The following is a 20291-nucleotide window of genomic DNA, read 5'->3' as shown; positions in this document are numbered from 1 at the left end:
ATTTACATCACTATCAGTTAAAAGCAAGGATGAATGGAGGGTAGGAAACATGGGGTGGAGGGAAAGCACTGTTGGAGTATTTTCTCTAACCAATGGTTAGAGAGAAATTTAAATAATCTTTACATCCCTCCTTTTTTTGAACTGTGTTGCGTGTTTCTGCCTGTAGCCGAGAACCTTGAATATCACAATTTCCCTGCTGCTTAGTACATTACAGTTTCACAGTGTCCATTCAGCAGAGTAAATATAATTTATCTATTTGTCAGCTTTGAATACTAGAATGAAGAGTACCAGGACTTTTTAAAAAAATCCTACATTTGATAAAATTGTGGTCAGTAAACTAATGTTTAAAATCAAATCTAGTAAGAACTAGCTTTAATCCTTTGACTGTTGAATAATGCTTTATTCAGAAGACATAAATTATAGATTTCAAAAACTAGGGACAAACATCTAGGCCAATGTTTTCAATTCTGATACCAATATATAATAAAGGGTTTGCTCAGGAATTTTGATATTCACCTTACAAAATCTTCTTGCTGAGGTATCTAAATATGAGCTGAGAAACTCAGGGTGACTCAGTTCTGACACATTTGGTTTAGACACTTGGTATAATGGAGAAATGTATTCTGAAATGTTCCACATGTAAACAGATACAGTGAGAAATCTAAACCAATATATCAAATATAGCATGGGTTTTGGAGTTGGAACGTCAATAGCCTTCAATTATAGCACAATCTTTTGCTGGAAATTTAAAAATGTATATGGTTTCATTTTTCTTCCCAATATCAGTGATGACTTCTTATTAAATATTTCAATCAGAACATCATTTTCATCTACTGTAAAGAGAAAGCTGAGAAAGCTACTAATGTAACAGCATTTTTAGAAATATAGAATTAGGTCTAAAACTGATTCATTCCATATTAGCTGTTATGTAGCTATCACAGAATTTAAGAGACCAGACCCTCATACATATATATGTTGAAAAATTTTATGATGTTAGGCACAATAGAAATCTGTGTACCACCAAGTATGTTATAGCACTCTTCCAATTATCCACAATTTTCTATCCTGTTCTTTCTACGCCTTCTGAGAAACAGCAGATGAAGTAAAACATTGCATGTACAGTTACTTTCCTCTACAGAAAGGGGCATGTTGTGGAAAAGTCTCGGCTTATCCCTGTACGACCTCTCCTTCTGTAATGCAGTTTTTCAAATATATACACCTACAGAAAACAGAATTCTATGCATGAACAGAAATAGAAAAGAGAACTAGTTTCTCTCTTTCTCACCTATGGAAGAAAAGGTAGATGGTAGATTTTCTTCAGTCAGTTTATTTGTTTCTCCTCCCTCATGTTTGTTTGTATGCGTGAAGAATTCAGTGACAAAGTGGCATGTTTAGTGAAAATTTGTAATCAATTTTGAAAGGGGTTTGATCTTGATCTTGCTCTACTCACAGGAGTATTCTCCTCCTTTGCGAAGTAGAAGTGATGATATTTCTCTATCCCAAATTTGCAAACTTCCTATTAGTGTGGTGAACAGTTTCACTGTTTGGTGTAGAAATACCCTCGTGAGGCAGACAAGGCACCATGAAGCCAGGAACTAGCTCCTGGCGAGATCTCATTACAAAGAAACACTGTTGGTCCTATACTATAAATTTATTGGAAAGCCAGGTTAAAAGGTGGAGCATTAAGATAATGAAAAATTTCAAGGTGCTGAATTTTGAATTACTCTTTCAGCATGCATGCAATCAGTGCTAGATTAATACTAAGTGTTCCCTTTCCTTTTTTCAGATGTTCTTTTGAGGTATCACTTCAAAAGGAAAACTAAAAAACACACATGCTCCATAAAAGAGTATGGGAATGAAAACCATTATTTGTCAGATAACCCAGTAAGGCCATATCTGAAATTAACTGAGCAGCTCCAAGCATTTTGCCGTTAAACAAAGAAGGAATTATTTCTCATTAACAGGAATATAAAAAACGAGAGAAGGTGACCCACAGGGAAAAATTATAGTGATTGAATATGTTCATTATTTTTAAAATGGCATTGTGGCTAAAATGAATCTGATTTTTCTTTGAAAGAAACACGCAGCACTATGTTATGCATTGGCACATTTACACCTCTTATCAATAATTGTTGATATAAATTATGTTATTTGGATGTTTGCCTCCTTCATATGGGGGCATAGTGACTTAGTCAGACATTGCTAGGAAAGAGCATCTGTTGTACCCATCCATAAAGATGGACAAATAACTACATTTACATTACATTATTTATGCCTGGAAAATAGAACTTTCAAAATGAATGTAAAAACATTCTGAATCACACTAGAGGACACCTATTAACTGTATAAGAGGATAATAATTTACAAAAAGCAGGGAGGAGGAATTGCAGAGAGTAACATATTGAAGCTGAAAAAAGAGGAAATCATGTTAGACATTAAGGGAAAAAATAAACAGTGAAGTTATTTAGGACATAGCATGATTTTCTATGGGAACTATCTGGATCCTAAAACCTGAGGTGATCAAAACCAGGCTAAATAATAAAGATGCTCTTCCCTTTTTAAACATACAATCCCAAACAAAATAAAGACTCGGACAGAGCTAGGAAGGAGTCAAATAAGGAGGAAAATTCACCTCAGTGTTTGGTGACCTCTCCTCATAAGCAACTATATATAGAGCGGGAGTTTAAAAGAATTGAAAAACAACAAAAAATGATGAAATGATGGAAAAAATAAGTTCCTCAGATAAATGGATATGCCATTGCCTTTTGTTCTGGGTTGGCTTCATGGGGGGAATAGAGATGAACCCTGGGATGCCAGCAATGCAGATGTGGAATACCACAGTGGAGGGAGGGTGGGTGTGCACAGGGCAGGTTGGTTGTACTTGATGCTGAGATTCATTAACATGAAATCAGGTACAGCTACCAATTTTTTAAGACTGTCACCTTTGCAGTGCACACATCCCCTCTTTATAACTAAATGATACCATGTGGTCTGTGGCTTTTTAACTCAGAATAATTGTACATGTGGTTTATCCCTTTAAAAGTGATTTTGTAGTAGAAAGGTTGTTTATACAGAACTAAGAAGAATAAGAGTAGGTTAGATTATTGATTATCTTCCTAAATGACATTTGCTTTTATAGTTGGGTTGAATGCCCATTAGATCATCCCAAGCAGATTATCAACATTTTCAGTATTGAACAGAATTATACTTGTTTTATGCTATCAGTAAAAGCTATTTGTTGATCTCCTCTGTGTGATGTTTATGAAAATTGAGTATGACTGTCCTTAAGTGGAATGTCGGTCCATCTCAGGCGATTCATTACTTCCACAGAGTGCTTATCTTAAAAGTGACGGAAAATAAACCTGACAGTATTATGTTAATTAGCTTTTAAAATTCAGGTTTATGAGAACATTATCTATAAATATATGATAAACTAACCTCTTGGTGATTGACGTCCCAATGGAAATTGTTGGATGTGAACTCATATCTGAGCTAACAAAGTTTAGGGAAAACATGGGCTTGGTCTGTATGTATAATAAAGAATTAGTTAAGTGTTTCTACTATAAATGAAGAGAGTCCTACACATAATTCTGTAAATAAAGCATATATACTATTTTTAACTTATATACTTATTCTTAACTATACACTATACTATACTTTATAAAAACTGAAAGGGCTGATTTTGGTCTTTTTTCCACTCTGTAGGCACCACACTGATGTAAAGACAACTGTAAAAAGCCATAGCAGACCCTAGGAAATTTGATTTCATAGAACAGTAGGGAGGTAGGGAGGATATGAGCAGCTTTGAGCTGTTAATTGGCGGGTGGAGCACCGCCGTGACACTGCACAGCTCTCGGTAAACCCTTCATAGCAGCACAGCCCACAGCTGGGTAATCACAGGACAGCTCGCTGTTCTCCCTTTTGGTTAGCACTTCTACAAAAGCAGCAGTGCAAAGTTCTTCTGAGTGTTATTTGTTGTGGTTATTCAATCAAAATACTTCATAGGATGCAACCAGGGTGATTAGTCTACATTACTTTTTTCAGTAATAATAGTGTACCTTATACATGCATCTAAATTCCTTTCATTCATAACCATAGGAAAAGTCTTCTCCACTTTAATAATTACAGCACACACGAGAGATGGAGGAGGAACAAGTGCATTACTAACAAAAAAAAAAAAAAAAAAAAAAAAGAGAGAGAACTTGAACTACCAAAATATGCAATTCAAATAAGCCTTGTGCTCAAATACCAGCAGGTCAGAAAGGGAAATAGTTAATGTGTAGTTCCCTATGATAAATAGGCTTATTTCCTGCTGTTTAAATAAATCTGTATTTCTTATTTTGTTCTCAATTTGTAATCCAATCACAATTCTAGCAATAATGAGCTCCCTGGGAGTTTAAATCAAAATATTTATTGTTATTAATTTTGAGAGTTTATGTTAGTCTAGCATCATTAGCAAAACGCAGTGGTTGTAAACAGTAAAATTACAGTAGTTGACGTTGACTGGTGCTTTCATAGCTGTATGTGGAGCAGCTGCCTGAGGCTGTTTCAGAGCACCTAGGTGTGTTACTCAGTTGCTATTTAGCTGATCAGTAACTACTCAAACCCTGTGGTTGCCTTATAGTGAAACTAGTAAATCATTAATAATTTCCTTGGGTAACTGGAATTGTTACACGTTCTACAGGTATCCCTATATTCTTTAGTCCTGGTTCATGAGATAGATGTTGTAGTCAAGAGACATGGTCAACATCTCTACAACTGCTGAATTTATCCTCAGCAGGCCAGTCAGCTCCAGACCTGAGCTTGTTTTGTTCGACGACTTAGAATTTTCTCTAGTTCTTAAGGATATTGTGAAGGTTTTGAATATAGCCTAGGATCTGAGGTTACTGGAAAATGCATTCTGAGCGTTTGAAGCACAGTTTAAGCCTTCCCATGGTAATCAAGCTGCAGACTGAACGTGGTTAACCTTGATTCTAAATATATATCCCAACTGTATGAGTAAACACATGTCCTGTGCAGGAGTGACTCACAACTTCTGAAGCTCTTAACAAAGCACAGCTGAATCATCTAATTAGTAAAACAGTAAATAAAAATTTCAAAACTTCCATATGGCTTTGGAGGGGCTAATCTTTTTCTGTGTTCATGCACACTTTTTCATTGCTCTTGAAAATTCAGTACATATCAAAGAAAAAAGAAATCATTTGAAGGTGTACACGGTGGGTTTATGTGGATTTGAAGAAACCTGGGATTAGATGCTCTGCAAAAGTGTAATCAGTATAAAGATAACACAATCTTTTGTGAGTGCACAATCTGAATTTTCTATTGTTACTTACGATTTACATGCCACTTAAATTATGTTCAATGTTATATAGAAATGAAAGGCATCACTCATTTTTCCACTCCCTTGGAAATCTTCCATCTTACTGCCAAAGCCTTTAGTTTCCATTTTATGTCCTCAAAGAGATTTCCTTAAGCCTCAAACCTCTCTACTATGACCCTGTCTCCCAAAACTAGAATTCAGGATACCACCACGTGATGCGCTGCTGCTTCAAAGAGCATATTCTGTGCCTGTGCAAGGTAAATCAGCTGTATTTTACGAAAGACAGGCTCACTCAGAGCTGGGGCTCTGAGTTGATACCATTAAGGTATGAACACCTTGTGCCTGAAGAGCTTCTAGCATCTTCTATCTCCTAACCACACCAGTGGAATTGCCTCAGTTGAAAGGAGATGGAGAGATGGGAAGTCAGGATGAAAGATCTTTAAAAGTCATTTAAGTTTCACTTTTCAATATGTAAAAGGCTAATAGGTTTCATGATGATATTAGTTTCTCAGACTTGAGAAAAGGTGATTCAGCAGCTGGGACTTAAAGAATCTATTCAGCAAAGTTTTACCAGACCTTGTGAAATCTCCATCTGCTTTTTCTGCCAGCTGTTTCATACAAGACCACAGCCTCCTGGACTTTTGTGAAAGTGACGGGCAGAAGGAGAGAATACTTCCAAGCCAAGTAATTTCTGGACAACCATATGCTTCTTCCAGTAATAGAAGATAAAATTTTCACTCTGAACATTTTTAAGTCCAGAGCCAATTAGATGTCAAGAGAATATTACATTTCTTTAAGTCAGTTGAAAAGCTTGTAAACTATGATAAGGTCAAACATTAATTTCACTGGACAGCCAAGGAGGAAATTTCACCTATCCAGTGCTTTTGTCAATAGTCACTGCAGTTCCCACACGTCTCAGTTGCAGATACAAAGAATGAAAAGAATATTATTAGACAATTCAGCCATAGCACAGTATTTTACTTCCTGTGATTATGAATAATACATTGGAAATTTCATCCTTCAACTTTCTTAATGAGTCCTGGAGATTACTTTTTCTACCACCTAATTTTTGCATTAACTTGCTGACAGAGTACGTGTCATTCAGTGCATTACTAGAATGACAGTAGAGGCAGATCTAATATTACATCCTGATTATTGCTGTCTCACAAAAGGAGACATTTTATTGTATATCTATTAAACATTTATATATATTTAGAAGTTGTAGACTTTTTTGAGTGAAAGTGAAAAACCTGTATGTGTGTTGTAGAGCACTGATTCTTATTAGAAGTTTTGCATCAGATACAGAAATGTATGTTACTTAAGATTGATTCCTTATTTCACTTCTGTCAGAATTCGCTTGTCAGATAGAGCAAATCATATTTAAACAGCCCAAAGTCTTTTGAAATCAGAGGGTTGTATTCAATTAGTCTTTTAATCTCAGCATTTTATGATATTTAAATGACATTATATAGATAGCTACATGTATGTTTCTTAGTCTAATGAAAATTTTTGCCTACTGCATGACTTTTGCTTACTAAACATGTGCTTATATTTTAGCCACTTTTCTTTAGGACTACGTTCAATATTTCAAATTTATCAATTTATTTCTTTTTTGAAAGTTATTTAAGAAACTTATCACCCCTTCCACATTTGAAATTTCTACTAAAACCCCCATGCTGGCTCGTATAGCACTATACTAAATGTATTCACTTACATCACTGTAAATTCTGAAAGCTGATGGGGTTAGCTCCACTCAGCACTGTTTGGATTTATGCCTCCAGGTGGTGTTACTCCCTGCAGCTATATTTAAATCAACAGAGTAGTTTTGCTATATGCCATCTTGGGTGAATATTTTGTGATGTGTGGCCCAGAAAATACTGATATGTTCAGAAGTGACTGGTACCGTGTGCGTGTGTGTAGGGGGGAAGGAGAGGAAGTGGGAGGTTAAGTTTACATGTTTCTCAAAATGACTTTTAACAGTGGATCCGCAGAAGCCAGATGTCTGGCTCTTTCTGGAGATCAGCACCATTTTAGGTGTCTCAGGCTCAGCATTTCTGACCACTAAAATCATTACATTCTTCTGAAGTGTCCAAGGACATTGTGCCATGGAGCAAATTTACGTCTTTGAAATCACAAAGATGTATAGCTTTACGGTATAGCATATAGATATAATCTGGGTTATGTACATGTTATAGATTTCTGGATTATTATTTATACTAATCTATCATTGAGGCCTATAAAACAGATACGGTAGTTTAAGGGAAATCTAATGTTAGTGGCCATATCAATTTAAAAAGAAACCTACATCATTTGCAAACTATAGCTTTTATGCAAAATTCAAAAATTTTAGGAGGCAAAGTTCAGCTGATGCTTATTTGGAAAAGTTTGAAGTCCTTTTTGTTTATTGCAGTTAAGGGTAACACAGCCATTTCTAACTCACACCAATAAAATCTCTTGATGCTTTTATACACCATAATGTACTCTCTCTCTCCCTCTCTTTTTCTTCTATGTTCCCGTGTCTCAATGCAAAATACATAATTCATAAGCCCAGGGTTAATTATTAGAGACCTTCATTCAGCTTGCCCAGAAACATTGAGTACTCAATGAGACCTGAGTACGGTGGAAAACTTTCAGCACTGTTTATATTGTCAAACAAGAAGATTTATTAGTCACAGAGTGAAAAGCTGTACACAACAGTGGAACTATGGCTGCTGTACTGGGGCGTCACAAGCCACGTCTCAAAAAGCTCTTTGGAAACACTGTAATAAAAAGACTGTTGCTGACAATATTGACTGTGAAATTATGTCTAGAAGCAGTAAATTATCAGGACCGTATTGTAGACCAATTTTAGAATGGCTAATCAAAGCCAATAATTTTTCTATTTATTGTGAGAATTGGTAGCAGTTAGATCTAATGAAGGCTGTTGATAGACACTCACTGTCCTAATTTCCTGCTTCATCAGAGCGTGTAACTGAAGTGAAGACTGACATCTTCGTCACTAGTTTTGGGCCTGTTTCAGACCATGATATGGTAAGTGATGGCCTATATTTCTACAACATTTATTTTCTCTTGTCTTTTTAATTTAGAGGATGAAAGATCGATGCAGTGACTTATTTACTCCTTTTAAGGCAAGGGTTTTTTTTAAACGTTGATTCCAAAACACTGTCGGCTTTGATGTGCTACCATTCCTGCTAGCTGTGACTCCATTTAAATGCCCTGAAATTAGCAGCCTCAGTGACTTTAATAATGTGTTTTAACAGACCTTATATTTGCTACATAATATATTATGAAATGCATTAGGGTTTGGATCCATATGCTTCTGAGAGTGGTCGCTCAGGTCCTTGCTGGCACATCACTGATCCAATTTGCCAAGAAAGGTCATCATCTTAAAATGCAATTAACACTTATGCCTACAGTGTGACATCCATACAGTCTAACCTGTATTTTTACACTAAAAGCTACTGATCAATGGGAAGTGACTTTCCTATATCTTGACTGCTGAAAGAGAAGAGAAGCTTAATGACTGAATTAGCGTCACTTCTTTATGGAATGAATATTGAAATCAAATTTCTAGATAGCAGCAGGGCATGGAGAAGTTCAAAAAACTGAATGAAGATGTTGTGAGCTGTGGTCTTAAGAGATATTAAAAATTGTGTAAAAAATACAGATAAGGTACTTTAGATTCTGCATATAAATGGGGTTTTAACAAGTAGGTTGGTATTGACAGGGAAAGCTTGGTCTGCAGCTACTACTGTCTGCTGGGTCCTATTTTAGGATGAATGCTGGAAACATCCTCATTGATTTACACAAAAAAAAAGAAAACAGTTCAACCTTGTAGCTGGCTACATTTAGCTAAATACACTCACCAAAAGAAAGATGAAAAAATTATCACAGGAAAGAAATTAAGTTCCATTTCTTACCACAAAATTAGCAGTTTAATTTGAACTGAAACTGTAGACAGGACTTAAACAACAGGTTATTACAAATTCCTGACTAGTCAAAACAATGTCAAGGGATGGAATAACAGAGAAAGTAACTTTTAGGAGATAGCTTATTTTCCCAAATTGACTTTATAAAAGACATGGTTTTCCTGATTGCTTGGAAAATAGCATTTATAAAACTACAGTCAGATTTATCAACTGATGCCATGGTATTTAAATAAGAATGATCTGGGCAGCACAGACTTTGTGATCAGTCGTGCTGCTGAGAAGACCTGCAATGGAAAGGTAATCTAGGGAAACAGCTAGACTGGGGACTTGCCTCCTCAGCACGTGCATACAGTACTGTCTAAGTGCTATATATACCATGAAGAAGAATTAAAAACCAAAGTCATTCAATAACTTCTACTCTTTTATTCTGTGATAATCTTGTGGAATTATGATGCCTACTTATTACCCTCAATTACACACTGAACGAGGAGAAATTCCTTAGATTAAAGATTGGTAGAAACCACTGACAGCCACGATTTGTATTCTGGTAATCGATTCAGTAAAACACTTCATCTTGCTTTCCCATTTCTGTCTCAAATCAGGTAAAACCAATCACGTCACCACTGGACAAACTGAAAATTTTGAACACAGTCATGTGACTGAAATATGTATTTTTTTAATTTAATAGTCTTTGAATTAAAACTGTAGAACTGCAGCTTGTAAGTGATCTGAGATTGCTCCCTTTCCTAAGAGACCTGACTTCCTGGGACAGATCTCTTGTTAATTTCCTGAAAATTAACATAAATTATGTATTGAGCTGGACGTAGGTGCTTGTGGGAGATGAACAAAAAAGAGTGACAGATATATGCAGGTGAATGTATGCTTTGTATTAATATTTATTAGAATTGTTTTCTATAAGTCAGCTAGCTAAGCTACTGTTTGCGCTGTTGAATCAGATCTACTAGAAAATTCCAATAATGAATGGCAATCTAATAAACTAATGGACATGGATGCTTTCCTACACGTAGACATAAATTTAGAGTAACTGCTAGGCCTGCTGAATTACTTGAGACTATGTAATGTCTGGACTTTAGCATCTACTTATGCCTTGTGGTTTCAGGTGATTTAATTATTAAGTAAAAGGTAAAGCTAATTTGGCTTTCCTAGGACAAAGTGATGTTTGTATGGGGTTTGGGTTTTAAGGAGGAATAATATAGCGAAGCCAAAAATAATCTCCTTTCAGAATTAAGAATAAGTATATTTGGAAGAAAAATACTGATTTCAGCAACAATTCAGTACAGCTAAATTACTATAGCATAAGCAATCACTACATTAAAAAAAATAATCTCAAAACCAGTTAAAAAAACATACCATATTCATTGGCTGCTGATTTTTACTTAGTTGAACAGGAGAGAGAATTAATCAGTCTCTTAATGAAGTGTGTGACCAAGAAACACACAGGCAGGTGTGTTTTGAAAACTAAAGAACCACAGAAAAGCAGAGACTGTAAACCTCCTACTTGCCTCCCCTAAAAAGTAATGTGTGTGCAGCCTACTCATGCTAAATCTTTTGCTGAAGGAAATAAGTGTGAAATCAGAGACAGAAAGATAAAATGAAGAGCTTACCAGAAAACAAATTTTATGGTAATTTCAATGTATGTCTAGTGCAAAGTCCTCTGTGCATACCACAGGTTGGTTCCATCATTTGAGGGCTACCCCACATTTGCTCTGGTGAGCAGATTTACAGTAAGTGTCAAGCGAATTGTGGGATTTCGTCACAGGGAGGCCTCCCAAGCAGCTGTATTGGGAAGGATGCGCTGCTGTCTGCACCCGCGCCTGATGGCCGGGAACTGGCAATGAGCTGTTCCAGCTGATGCCATATGTTATGAAACTACAGCCACAGTGAGGCATCAGCATACCTAGACCATCTGTTTGCAGAAATCCAATGAGGCAGTTATATAGATAGTAGGCTGATATATCAGGGAGTACATGGTGTTCCTACCCACTCTCAATACACTCTTTTAAGAGCAGCATATACATAACCTGTTATTCTATAAAGAGAATGTCTTGGCTTGTTCTAAAACTTAATAAAGTTAAATAGGAGAAAACCACTTCTTAAAAGAAAACCATCTCTTTTTGGAAGAACTTTGCAGGTTTTCAGGCATGCTTTCTCAGATGGTGGATTGAACTAATCAACAGATAACTGGCTGTTCTCATGTGACTGTCATTTTTGTGAAATTTCTGATGTATACTATCCCGAATAAGAAACGTTTTAAAATTCACTTTTTTCTTAAAGACAGAACGTTGTTTTTCTAGTAGACCTTCGTTCCCACTCCTTCTGTATTTGAAGTTCTTGAGGAATGAATGTCTTATCTTGCTACCTGGACAGCACCTTGTCTGATGCAGACCACAGGGTGGTCTATCCTATGAATAAACAGTCTCCATGAAGAGCTATTAGATGAGTAAATCAGAGAATGTTTAAGTCAAAGTGTTATAAATATTCAATACCATACAACTTATTGCCAAAATGCAGATAGGAATCTTCTTTCTTTACTTGCACACTAAGGAATGAAGAGTCTCTGCTGCAGAGAATTTATTCCAAATGTCATCTCAGTCATGTGTTTGCACATAGACCACTGCTATAGTACATGGTTTGGAGAAAATCCTTTCATTCCCTTGTTCTGTATGGCACCCTCCTGTAGAAGAAAGCCCTAATCAGAATATATGATGACTTGACCTTAAAGATCAGCTGTCTGTCAGGATTCATTTGAGGAGACTTACTGTACTTATTACACTGGGCAGTGAAAGCTAAAGAGTTGAGAATCTCAGCCAAAATGAATTCATCCTATATGGTGCAATGGACTGGGATAGAGAAGGGTTCAGTCTGTGCCAGGTATGACCTGTCAGCTACTTTTTAATTGGGTTTTATCTTATGCTGTCAGGTCCCTTATCAAATCTCTCAGACTCCTTGTTCTTTTCCAGCATAAGAACCTTATGTTCATATAAAGTGAAGAACCAGACTCCCTTCTCTCAACCTGTACCACCTCCCACTCACCTCCTCCTTCGCAGTTGAAAGAGATAAAAAGGGAATGGCTTACAGGCACGCTGAAATGATGTCACCTTCTGGGCATGTCTTTTGCCTTTCCCATGTATGTAGTAGAAAATTTTCTTTGGTGCTAGTAAAACATGGAGGAAATCCAATATTTTAATGCCATCTATTGCCTTTTAAATCGCCTTCTCTCCTACCCTGCTGCACACCTGGGGCAAGATTTCGCACACAGGTCGACCTAAGGCCCCAACTCAGCAAAATTCTGAAGCAAGTAGTTGGCTATAAGTACACAACTGCTGTCACTGGAGCTGAACAAATCCAGGCTTCAGCAGCTGCTGAAGATTGTAGTCAACCTGCATTATTGTACATTCAGAACATACGATTTAAAAAAATGGAAATACAATTAAGTGTGCACCAAAATGATTCCCAGGTCTGGGATGTAAACAAAACAAAATAAAATCCAAACAAACCCAAAGTAAGAACACTCCACAGAACTACATTATTTCCATGTCCACAAGAAAATTCTTTAGGCATTTCATGCCCTAAACCCAGGAAAAATACACCACCTGTAAAAATCACCATTCCTAATTACTGCTAGTTGCAACAAGGAACCAACAACTCACAATTGCTTACATTGTATGGAGCGTTGCTGTTTGTTAAAAGAAAAATCACGAGTCTAAGGGAGTCTGCCACAGAGAGGTTTTGCATACTCATTCCAGAATGTTTGTCTTTACTAACATATTCCTTGGAGCAGCTAATTTCCCTATACCTACGTGTGCCTTCCCACACAGCAATTTCCTTTATTTCAGGATTTGCCATCTCTCCATTAGCAGGAGGTCTCAGCAAAGGTTCAGTTTCTCAGCCAAAATATTATTATTCATGGTGACTTTGTAGAGTGTTTCAATAGCTGCTTTTGACATTTATCACAATATCATAGCCATGAATGACGGAAGGGGCAGGATAATGCCATACTGAACTTTCATTCCGGAGTGGAATTTTTCCCTGGGAAAATATTGTACTCTACAGCATTCACAGAAGTGTTTCACATTTTCACCCCACATACATCTATATTTTATATTTAATACTCAACATATTTTTCCTAATTTCGCCCTCTCCCTCTTAACCTTGTTCCTGTTACTTTGTAATAAATAATTTATTCATTTCATATGGAGCGTTGGGTATTTTGATTCTTCTTGTGTACACCAAGTCAGCCACTGCATCTCTTCTCCATTGGCCCAGTCCTTGTATAACCGACCTACGTTTCTTCATCCCAAGCTGTCCTCAGCTTGTGCTCTCTGTAGTCCAATGATTTGGCCCAATGAGCCATTCCCCATCTCATAAATTAGACCACATAATTTTAGTGAATTGTGAACTTTTTGCAGGTTGACTACATGCTTATGCTAATGAGACACTGGGAACAAAAGGCTCTAGCAAGACCCTGTCTCACCAGGCTTATTTCATTTTAAGAGATATATCCTCCTGTGCTATGCATACTGGCTACAGATCCACAGCTTCAAATTATAGTTTTATGGAAGGTGAAGAAAACTAAGAAGAGGGTGAATTATTTTGTTTCCACTACATTATATCTCAAATTCTTATCTAACTTTTGATATACCATTCTCTCTAGCGCTTATTCTGTTGAACACAGTAATGATATTGTAACTGTTTAATAACCAGCTTCAGGTACATTGTAAGTAATATAGAGAATAAAAGTTCTGATAATTGCTAATTTCATTAATAGTCATCTTGCTTCTAGGGAATGGTAAGAATATATTTTTCGAGTTCTTATATTGCAACATATGGTATCATAAGCATTTCCCTTTTTTCTGAATTGATGTAGGAATATACTATAGATGTATTTTTCCGCCAAAGCTGGAAAGATGAGAGATTAAAATTCAAAGGACCTATGACTGTTCTCCGGTTAAATAATTTAATGGCCAGCAAAATTTGGACACCTGATACCTTTTTCCACAATGGAAAGAAGTCAGTGGCTCATAACATGACGATGCCAAATAAACTATTACGAATTACAGAGGATGGGACATTGCTATACACAATGAGGTGAGCCCTAAATATTATATCCTTAATTTAGTTTGACAATTTAACTTGTTGAAGCATCATATTTTCCCAACAGGAAACAGGTTCCTTTTTGAGCATAATTTGATTCCTGCTTAGCAATTATTCTCACAATAGGTCATGGAATGATGGACAAAGTGAGGCATTTGCAGTGTTTATTTTTTCCCCTCCTGCTGTGCTATTTTTGCAGTCACTGGATGTTTCTTAATGGTTGATTTTTAAAAGGTACCTATTGTATGAGGAATCCATCAGTTTGCAGAGGACTTTAGTTTGGAATTACTTTCAAGGATTCCATCAGCAAAGTATAAACAAGTCTGGAAGTTTAATATAATCTAGACTACTAGATCGAGTAGAAAGGATTTTAATCTTTGGATCATATAGAATGCAGAGTCTAAGAACTAGCAGGTGCACACAGAATTCATTACCCATTCTTCATATTTCTTGTTCTTGGGAATACATGACAGTCTAAAAATAGACATTTCTTATTCCATTCATAACCAGAAAAACAAGTCATTGAAGCATTTGGAGAATTAGGAGCAAAAATTATTTTTGTGCTGGCACCACTCATACTAAAAATACATTATTCTCTTAATGAATGACTGAACTTTAGCTATCCAGTTGTCAAACGAGGAGTTAAATAAATCCTTTTGAAATAAAAATGATATACAGTCATAGAAACATTCTGGCTTAAAGGACTGCAAATTAAACAATGAAAAAAATGGTATGTTGTCTCTAAAGAGCTACACATCCTCTGTGTATGTCTTCCATAGAATCATACAAGGTATGAAGTAATTCTGTTGACTTAAAGGCAAGATGGATAGCTTCGTATGTAGGTGAATGCTGAGTTTTCTTTTAACAATTTTAAAGATGTTTTTAAAAACAGTACAAGTATTTGGAGAAAAAGTCTCCAGGCTTTTGGGAGCCTGTCAAATGTGTTCAATTTATTCTGCAACATCTTTCAAGATTGCCTAGACTAGGGTAGAATCTGCTTGGCTGGTAGTTATACATGTCCAGGTCAATTTTTCTTGTCTTCCTAAATGCTTGGCTGTTAGGGATTTAATCCACAGGAACATTATCTTGGCAGCACATTGTTCACATATGTCTCTCTTTTGACCATAACCATTTCTATTTGCTCACCTTTGCAAGTGCCTTAATGCAATCTTCTGCCTAGTATTCAAGTATTGTTGTTCATTCCTTGCAGATGTGTGGTATGTGACTGTTTCAAGTTTATTTAATCTCTTTTATTGAGAAACATGTTTGCACCCAAGCTGATAGCAATGAAATGATTTCAGCAAATGCCTGAGCATCCAGAGTGGGCCAGTTTAATGGTGGCAGCAAGGAAGCAATTTCAGTTGCTAATAGATTTTAACCCTCACGCCAAGTTAGAAGTCTGAGCATGACTCTGCTGCACAGTGAAACAAGGTAGAGGGGCAGAGCCAGTGGCACTGGTGTGCCTACATATGCCTGTCAGCACCCTCAGCCAGAGAATTCAGGTCCCGTTCTAGCTGCTAATTAATCACATAACAGATATTATGCTATACTTATTCTATGTGTCTTAATAGAAGTCTATTTGCTATTTCTATGAAACTAGAATAAATGTGTCCTTTTGCTCATTAATCCATTATAGATTGACTGTGAGAGCAGAATGTCCAATGCATTTAGAAGACTTTCCTATGGATGCACATGCTTGCCCCTTGAAATTTGGAAGCTGTAAGTTTATTTTAAATTGAGGATTCTCCCTTTTTAGGCCACTTTAAAAAAGTATTTTGCAACTGAGAAAACCTCAAGGTTTAAATCTTGTGTATTTTCCACTTTTTTTTGGCAGGGTTGTATTTTTATTCTTATATATATTTATATTTAGTATAATGAACCTCTTCTATGTGTCTTAAATATTCTCCAATGTCATGCCTGGACATTTATGAAGGAGAAGAATGACGGTGCTCTAAACAACTAGAAAAGTAGTTTGTCATATAGAAAATGTTGTTAATCTTACAGTTGCTTTATTTTGTTAAGACCCAAAATCAATGTTAGAGAAAAATAATACAGACCATGGATAACTGAATTGGTTTAGGTTAAAACAATTTAGAATAAAATTTTGCCTAAGATTATAAAATATTCATACTACAATCATACAACATTTCTGGAAGTGAAAAATCTCAGAAATCTCCAAAAAAGAGTCCTAAGCTTGCAACATTTGTAACCTTAGGTTAGAGAACATACTGGACAAAACGTAATGTAATTGAAATCAGCGTAGTAACTGACAAAGCTTTCTGTAAATTGAGAATTTCCACTAAAACTTTAATTTAAATAAAAACCCACCTGACACTGATACCTCCAAACTTAGCTAAACATAATATTTAAAAAAAAAATTAAATATAGCCCCCCTTCAACTCTTTAAGTAAAAAAAAAAACAACAAACAAAACAAAACATAGTGAAGAGCTGTTTTACTTCCATTGGCTCAACACAAACCAGGAAGACAAAATGTGTAGATGTAATAGTGTATAAATTGTTTCCTCAATGGCTATTTTTTTCTAGTAGGGATGGGTCGTTTCACTGATAATGGGTACTTAGTGGCTTGATCAATTTTAGAAGTCAACAAACTGAACACCCAATTCATTCTTCACGTGATACCAGACAGGGTGATAATTTACTTTGGGCTGAACAGCTCTATGTTTAACATGAGAAAGGACTGATGTTTTGTCTTTAAAGAGCTACTAGCCTCCTAGATAAGATTTAGAGAACAAAAAGCTGACACAAACTTGGAGTATAACTGACAAGAATAGTTTACTCCTGGAATGTTAAATTTTCCTACAGTACTTCCAATAAATCTTCCCAATCTCCTGTGAAGCAGGAGGGTGGGGGAAGCCTGGCTCCAGCTACAGCAGGGCCAGTAGCTGCAGTGAGTTCTGGAGACCTGTGCACCTGAGATCCCAGTTAGGTCAGGAGTGGTCCCAGCACTGAATTTCTTTTGAAATGCACCTTAAAGTGTTTGTGTGGACTGCATGCTGGATCTGGGAGGTGGGAAGATGGCTACTTGTGCATGAAAGCTGCTAATGCAAAGTTAAACCATCAAGTTTTTGAACAAATGTGAGCTACCATAGACTTGATAAGACACTTATCACCAGCCCCATCTGTGCATCACTGAGCCACAGCCTAAACACTCAGCACTCCCTAGTCTGAGCAATAGTTCTCATTTTCTTCTGATGTTAAGTTTTTCCTAGCCCTCTGTGCCCCAGATTAGTGTACTCTTGGTTCACAAAGTGCATGGCTTTCCAGATTACTAAGGATCTTGCCTTGATTAAATGGTTAAGAGATGCAGAAGTTACGAATGAAAAGGGATAGATAATATGGATTTAAATACAACTCCAGAACTATAACACAAGGTAAAAACAAGATAGCAAAAAGATTCACAAATATAGCTGCATATCATTTGTATCTACATTGTTTTCCTTTTATCCTGAAAATAAAATATTGCTATAATACAAATAATTTTCTTAAATGAAAAAAAAAAAAATCAGTGATATTTCTGACTGAAAGACCATTTCTTACACTAAAGTCAGAGGCAGTAACTGACATTCTAAGCTCAGTGCAGATGTGTCTGTCATGTTTTGCAGGCTAGTTTGATTATTTTTTTGTTTTGAACACTAACTGGCTATCATGCCAGCTGTCCTAAACAGGACCTAGCAAAACAAGTAACTCCAAATGCTGGGAAGGGCCAGGAAACAAAATCAAGGAGTTTTCAGGGAAAGTGCATTCCCTTACTAAATTCAAGCGAGTAGCTAATCTTGGGTCCTCATGGGGGGCAGTTCCTTCTGTAACACGGCTTTACTGCAGACACTGCATGGGGAATTCACTGTCCAGAAGAGGACGTTAACGCTGGACCTCTCCCCTCCTCATCAGATTATCTGTCATCGTTATCAGGTTATAGAACATTTGTCTCAATATTTAGTTATTGATATAAATAGAAATCTCTCCCATGGGATAAATGGTTGGACCCAAGCAAGATGCAAAAATGAGACTCACCATTGTACACAGAAAAAGAACAGTTCTTATATTTACTTGCCATTTTTTCAGTGGAAATCATATTTAAATACGTGTAGGACATTTCTGTCAAATACCTAAGCCAATTCATTATAGTCCTCTTAATGGACTGAAAAATTTACTGAAAAAGACATTTAGTTGTCATGAAAGCCAAGCTTTAAGTACAGACTACAATATTGCACTCCATAGCTCCCCAAATTAGTGTTCGTCCAGCTCTGTTTTGGATTAAATTGGATAAAAGTTTTTCCATGTCCTCCCCTCTTACTCATCACTTGTTGGAGCTGGATTCAGGAAAGCCTCATATTGAAGGAGTTGCATGTCTCCCGTGGACTCTGCCGGTACTGTGGAGGCCAATAAATGTTTGACCCAGCTCCAAGGCTAAAGGGATTTGCCAAAATAGCAGCTTAAGCTAGAGGTTATTCCAATGTAAATTGAATGTGACAAATGCTAAAGAGATTCTGGAACAAAAAAATCTGGCAAAACAAAATCAGAAAGGCAGATGTTCTCCTCGACTCTTACCACAAAAATCTAATTGTCAGTTTAAAACTAAGGCCACTCTGGAAAGTGGCAGTGATAGGAGCAAAAGGCTGTGTTGCTACTTGTGCAGTACCTGAATGGGAAGCTGGAGCCGAAAGCAGAACAGGGAACCGAATCCGGCAGTTCCAGGGCAGGGCAAGCTGTTTCCAGCCCTGATGAGTGTGCTCCCTTTCCCTCTAACCCTGTCCAGGGGTCCTCAGCAGCTCAGGAAATCAGTCCTCTCCCAAACTACCCTCCTGCTCCAGAACAAGTGAAATGCTTGAAAATTGATATTATTATTGCCAGTCTTTCTTTATGTGACTAGGTTAGCAAGCCAATTCTTGTACTTACCGTGGCCATTATTTTTAAGGTTAGAATTTTTAAGATGTAATTTGCATTTACCATTGATTCCAAAAAGCTGTGTAAGTTACAGTGCTCAGGGAATATGAAGTCTGAGGGTAAAAGCACCCTTCTGCTTCAATCACGCAGGACCAAATGCCATGCAATTAATTTTGCCAGCACACTCCATCCACCAGCATCTCTTCAATTATTAACTGTTATCTCTTACACTGATAAGATAAAATTACTATCTCACAAGTGAAGCAAATCAGATTCCTTCCTTTCCTGCTTGCCAGTCCTGAAAAATGGGAAAATCTTATCCTGTAGGTAGGAGTCTAGTGTCATTTTAAGTGCCCTAAGATGTCCCATCTGGCTTCCAACTGCCTTTGGTGGGTGCAAGCTTTATGTAGGTTCTGATCACACATTCGGTCCCATACGTGTCTGAATACTCTTAGGTGTGAAGAATGACACTAGATGCCTCTATGTAGACAGCTGACTCCCACCCAAACTGCTCAGAGCTAGAGCTGTCAGACTCTAGATGACACAAAATGACAGAAGAATTTTACAATGGGACTAAGATTAAAAATATTTATATATAGTTTAATTCCTGAAATAACTTAAATAACATACTAGTAACAGCACAAAACACCCAGATGGCATATGTAGTATGCTACTGAATTATCTATGTAACGTAATAGAGTACTCAGATTTGGAGAGCCCACAGTGTTTTTGTTTTTCTTTGCTCAAGACTCAAATAAATGTGAACTTGAGTGTGAGCATTTCCCAGAAATAACTAAAGGAGAAAAAAAAAAGTTAATTGTGATTTAAACTCACTTGAGTCTAGACAGCTTCAGAAATGTCTGCTATGTCTGTTAGCCAGCAAGGACAGTGTGAGGTTGGGGGTAACCAAATGGAGAGCTCTCGCAAGGCTGATGATGAGAAGGTCACTGAAGCCACTCTGAGAAGAACTTACTTCCTTACAATGGCCCAGACAACACCACACTACGACAAACGGAAAGGA

At 36.8% G+C, this 20291-nt stretch overlaps 1 protein-coding gene across 4 annotated transcripts in view; it reads left to right on the top strand.

Annotated features, from left to right (window-relative positions):
- Nucleotides 1-20291, top strand: part of GABRA1 (gamma-aminobutyric acid type A receptor subunit alpha1) — a 43998-nt gene that overhangs the window by 8365 nt on the left and 15342 nt on the right. For all 4 annotated transcript variants that reach the window (XM_005231730.3, XM_055812695.1, XM_027778744.2 and 1 more), the window contains exons 4-6: nt 8283-8350; nt 14138-14358; nt 16001-16083. In XM_005231730.3, the coding sequence (XP_005231787.2) occupies nt 8283-8350; nt 14138-14358; nt 16001-16083 (372 nt within the window). The remainder of the gene's footprint in view (nt 1-8282; nt 8351-14137; nt 14359-16000; nt 16084-20291) is intronic.

Source organism: Falco peregrinus, chromosome 8 (assembly GCF_023634155.1).
Source record: "Falco peregrinus isolate bFalPer1 chromosome 8, bFalPer1.pri, whole genome shotgun sequence".
NCBI classification, from domain to species: Eukaryota; Metazoa; Chordata; class Aves; order Falconiformes; family Falconidae; genus Falco; species Falco peregrinus.
Note: the sequence above shows the minus strand (reverse complement) of the source record. Positions and strands in the feature narration are given on the sequence as shown.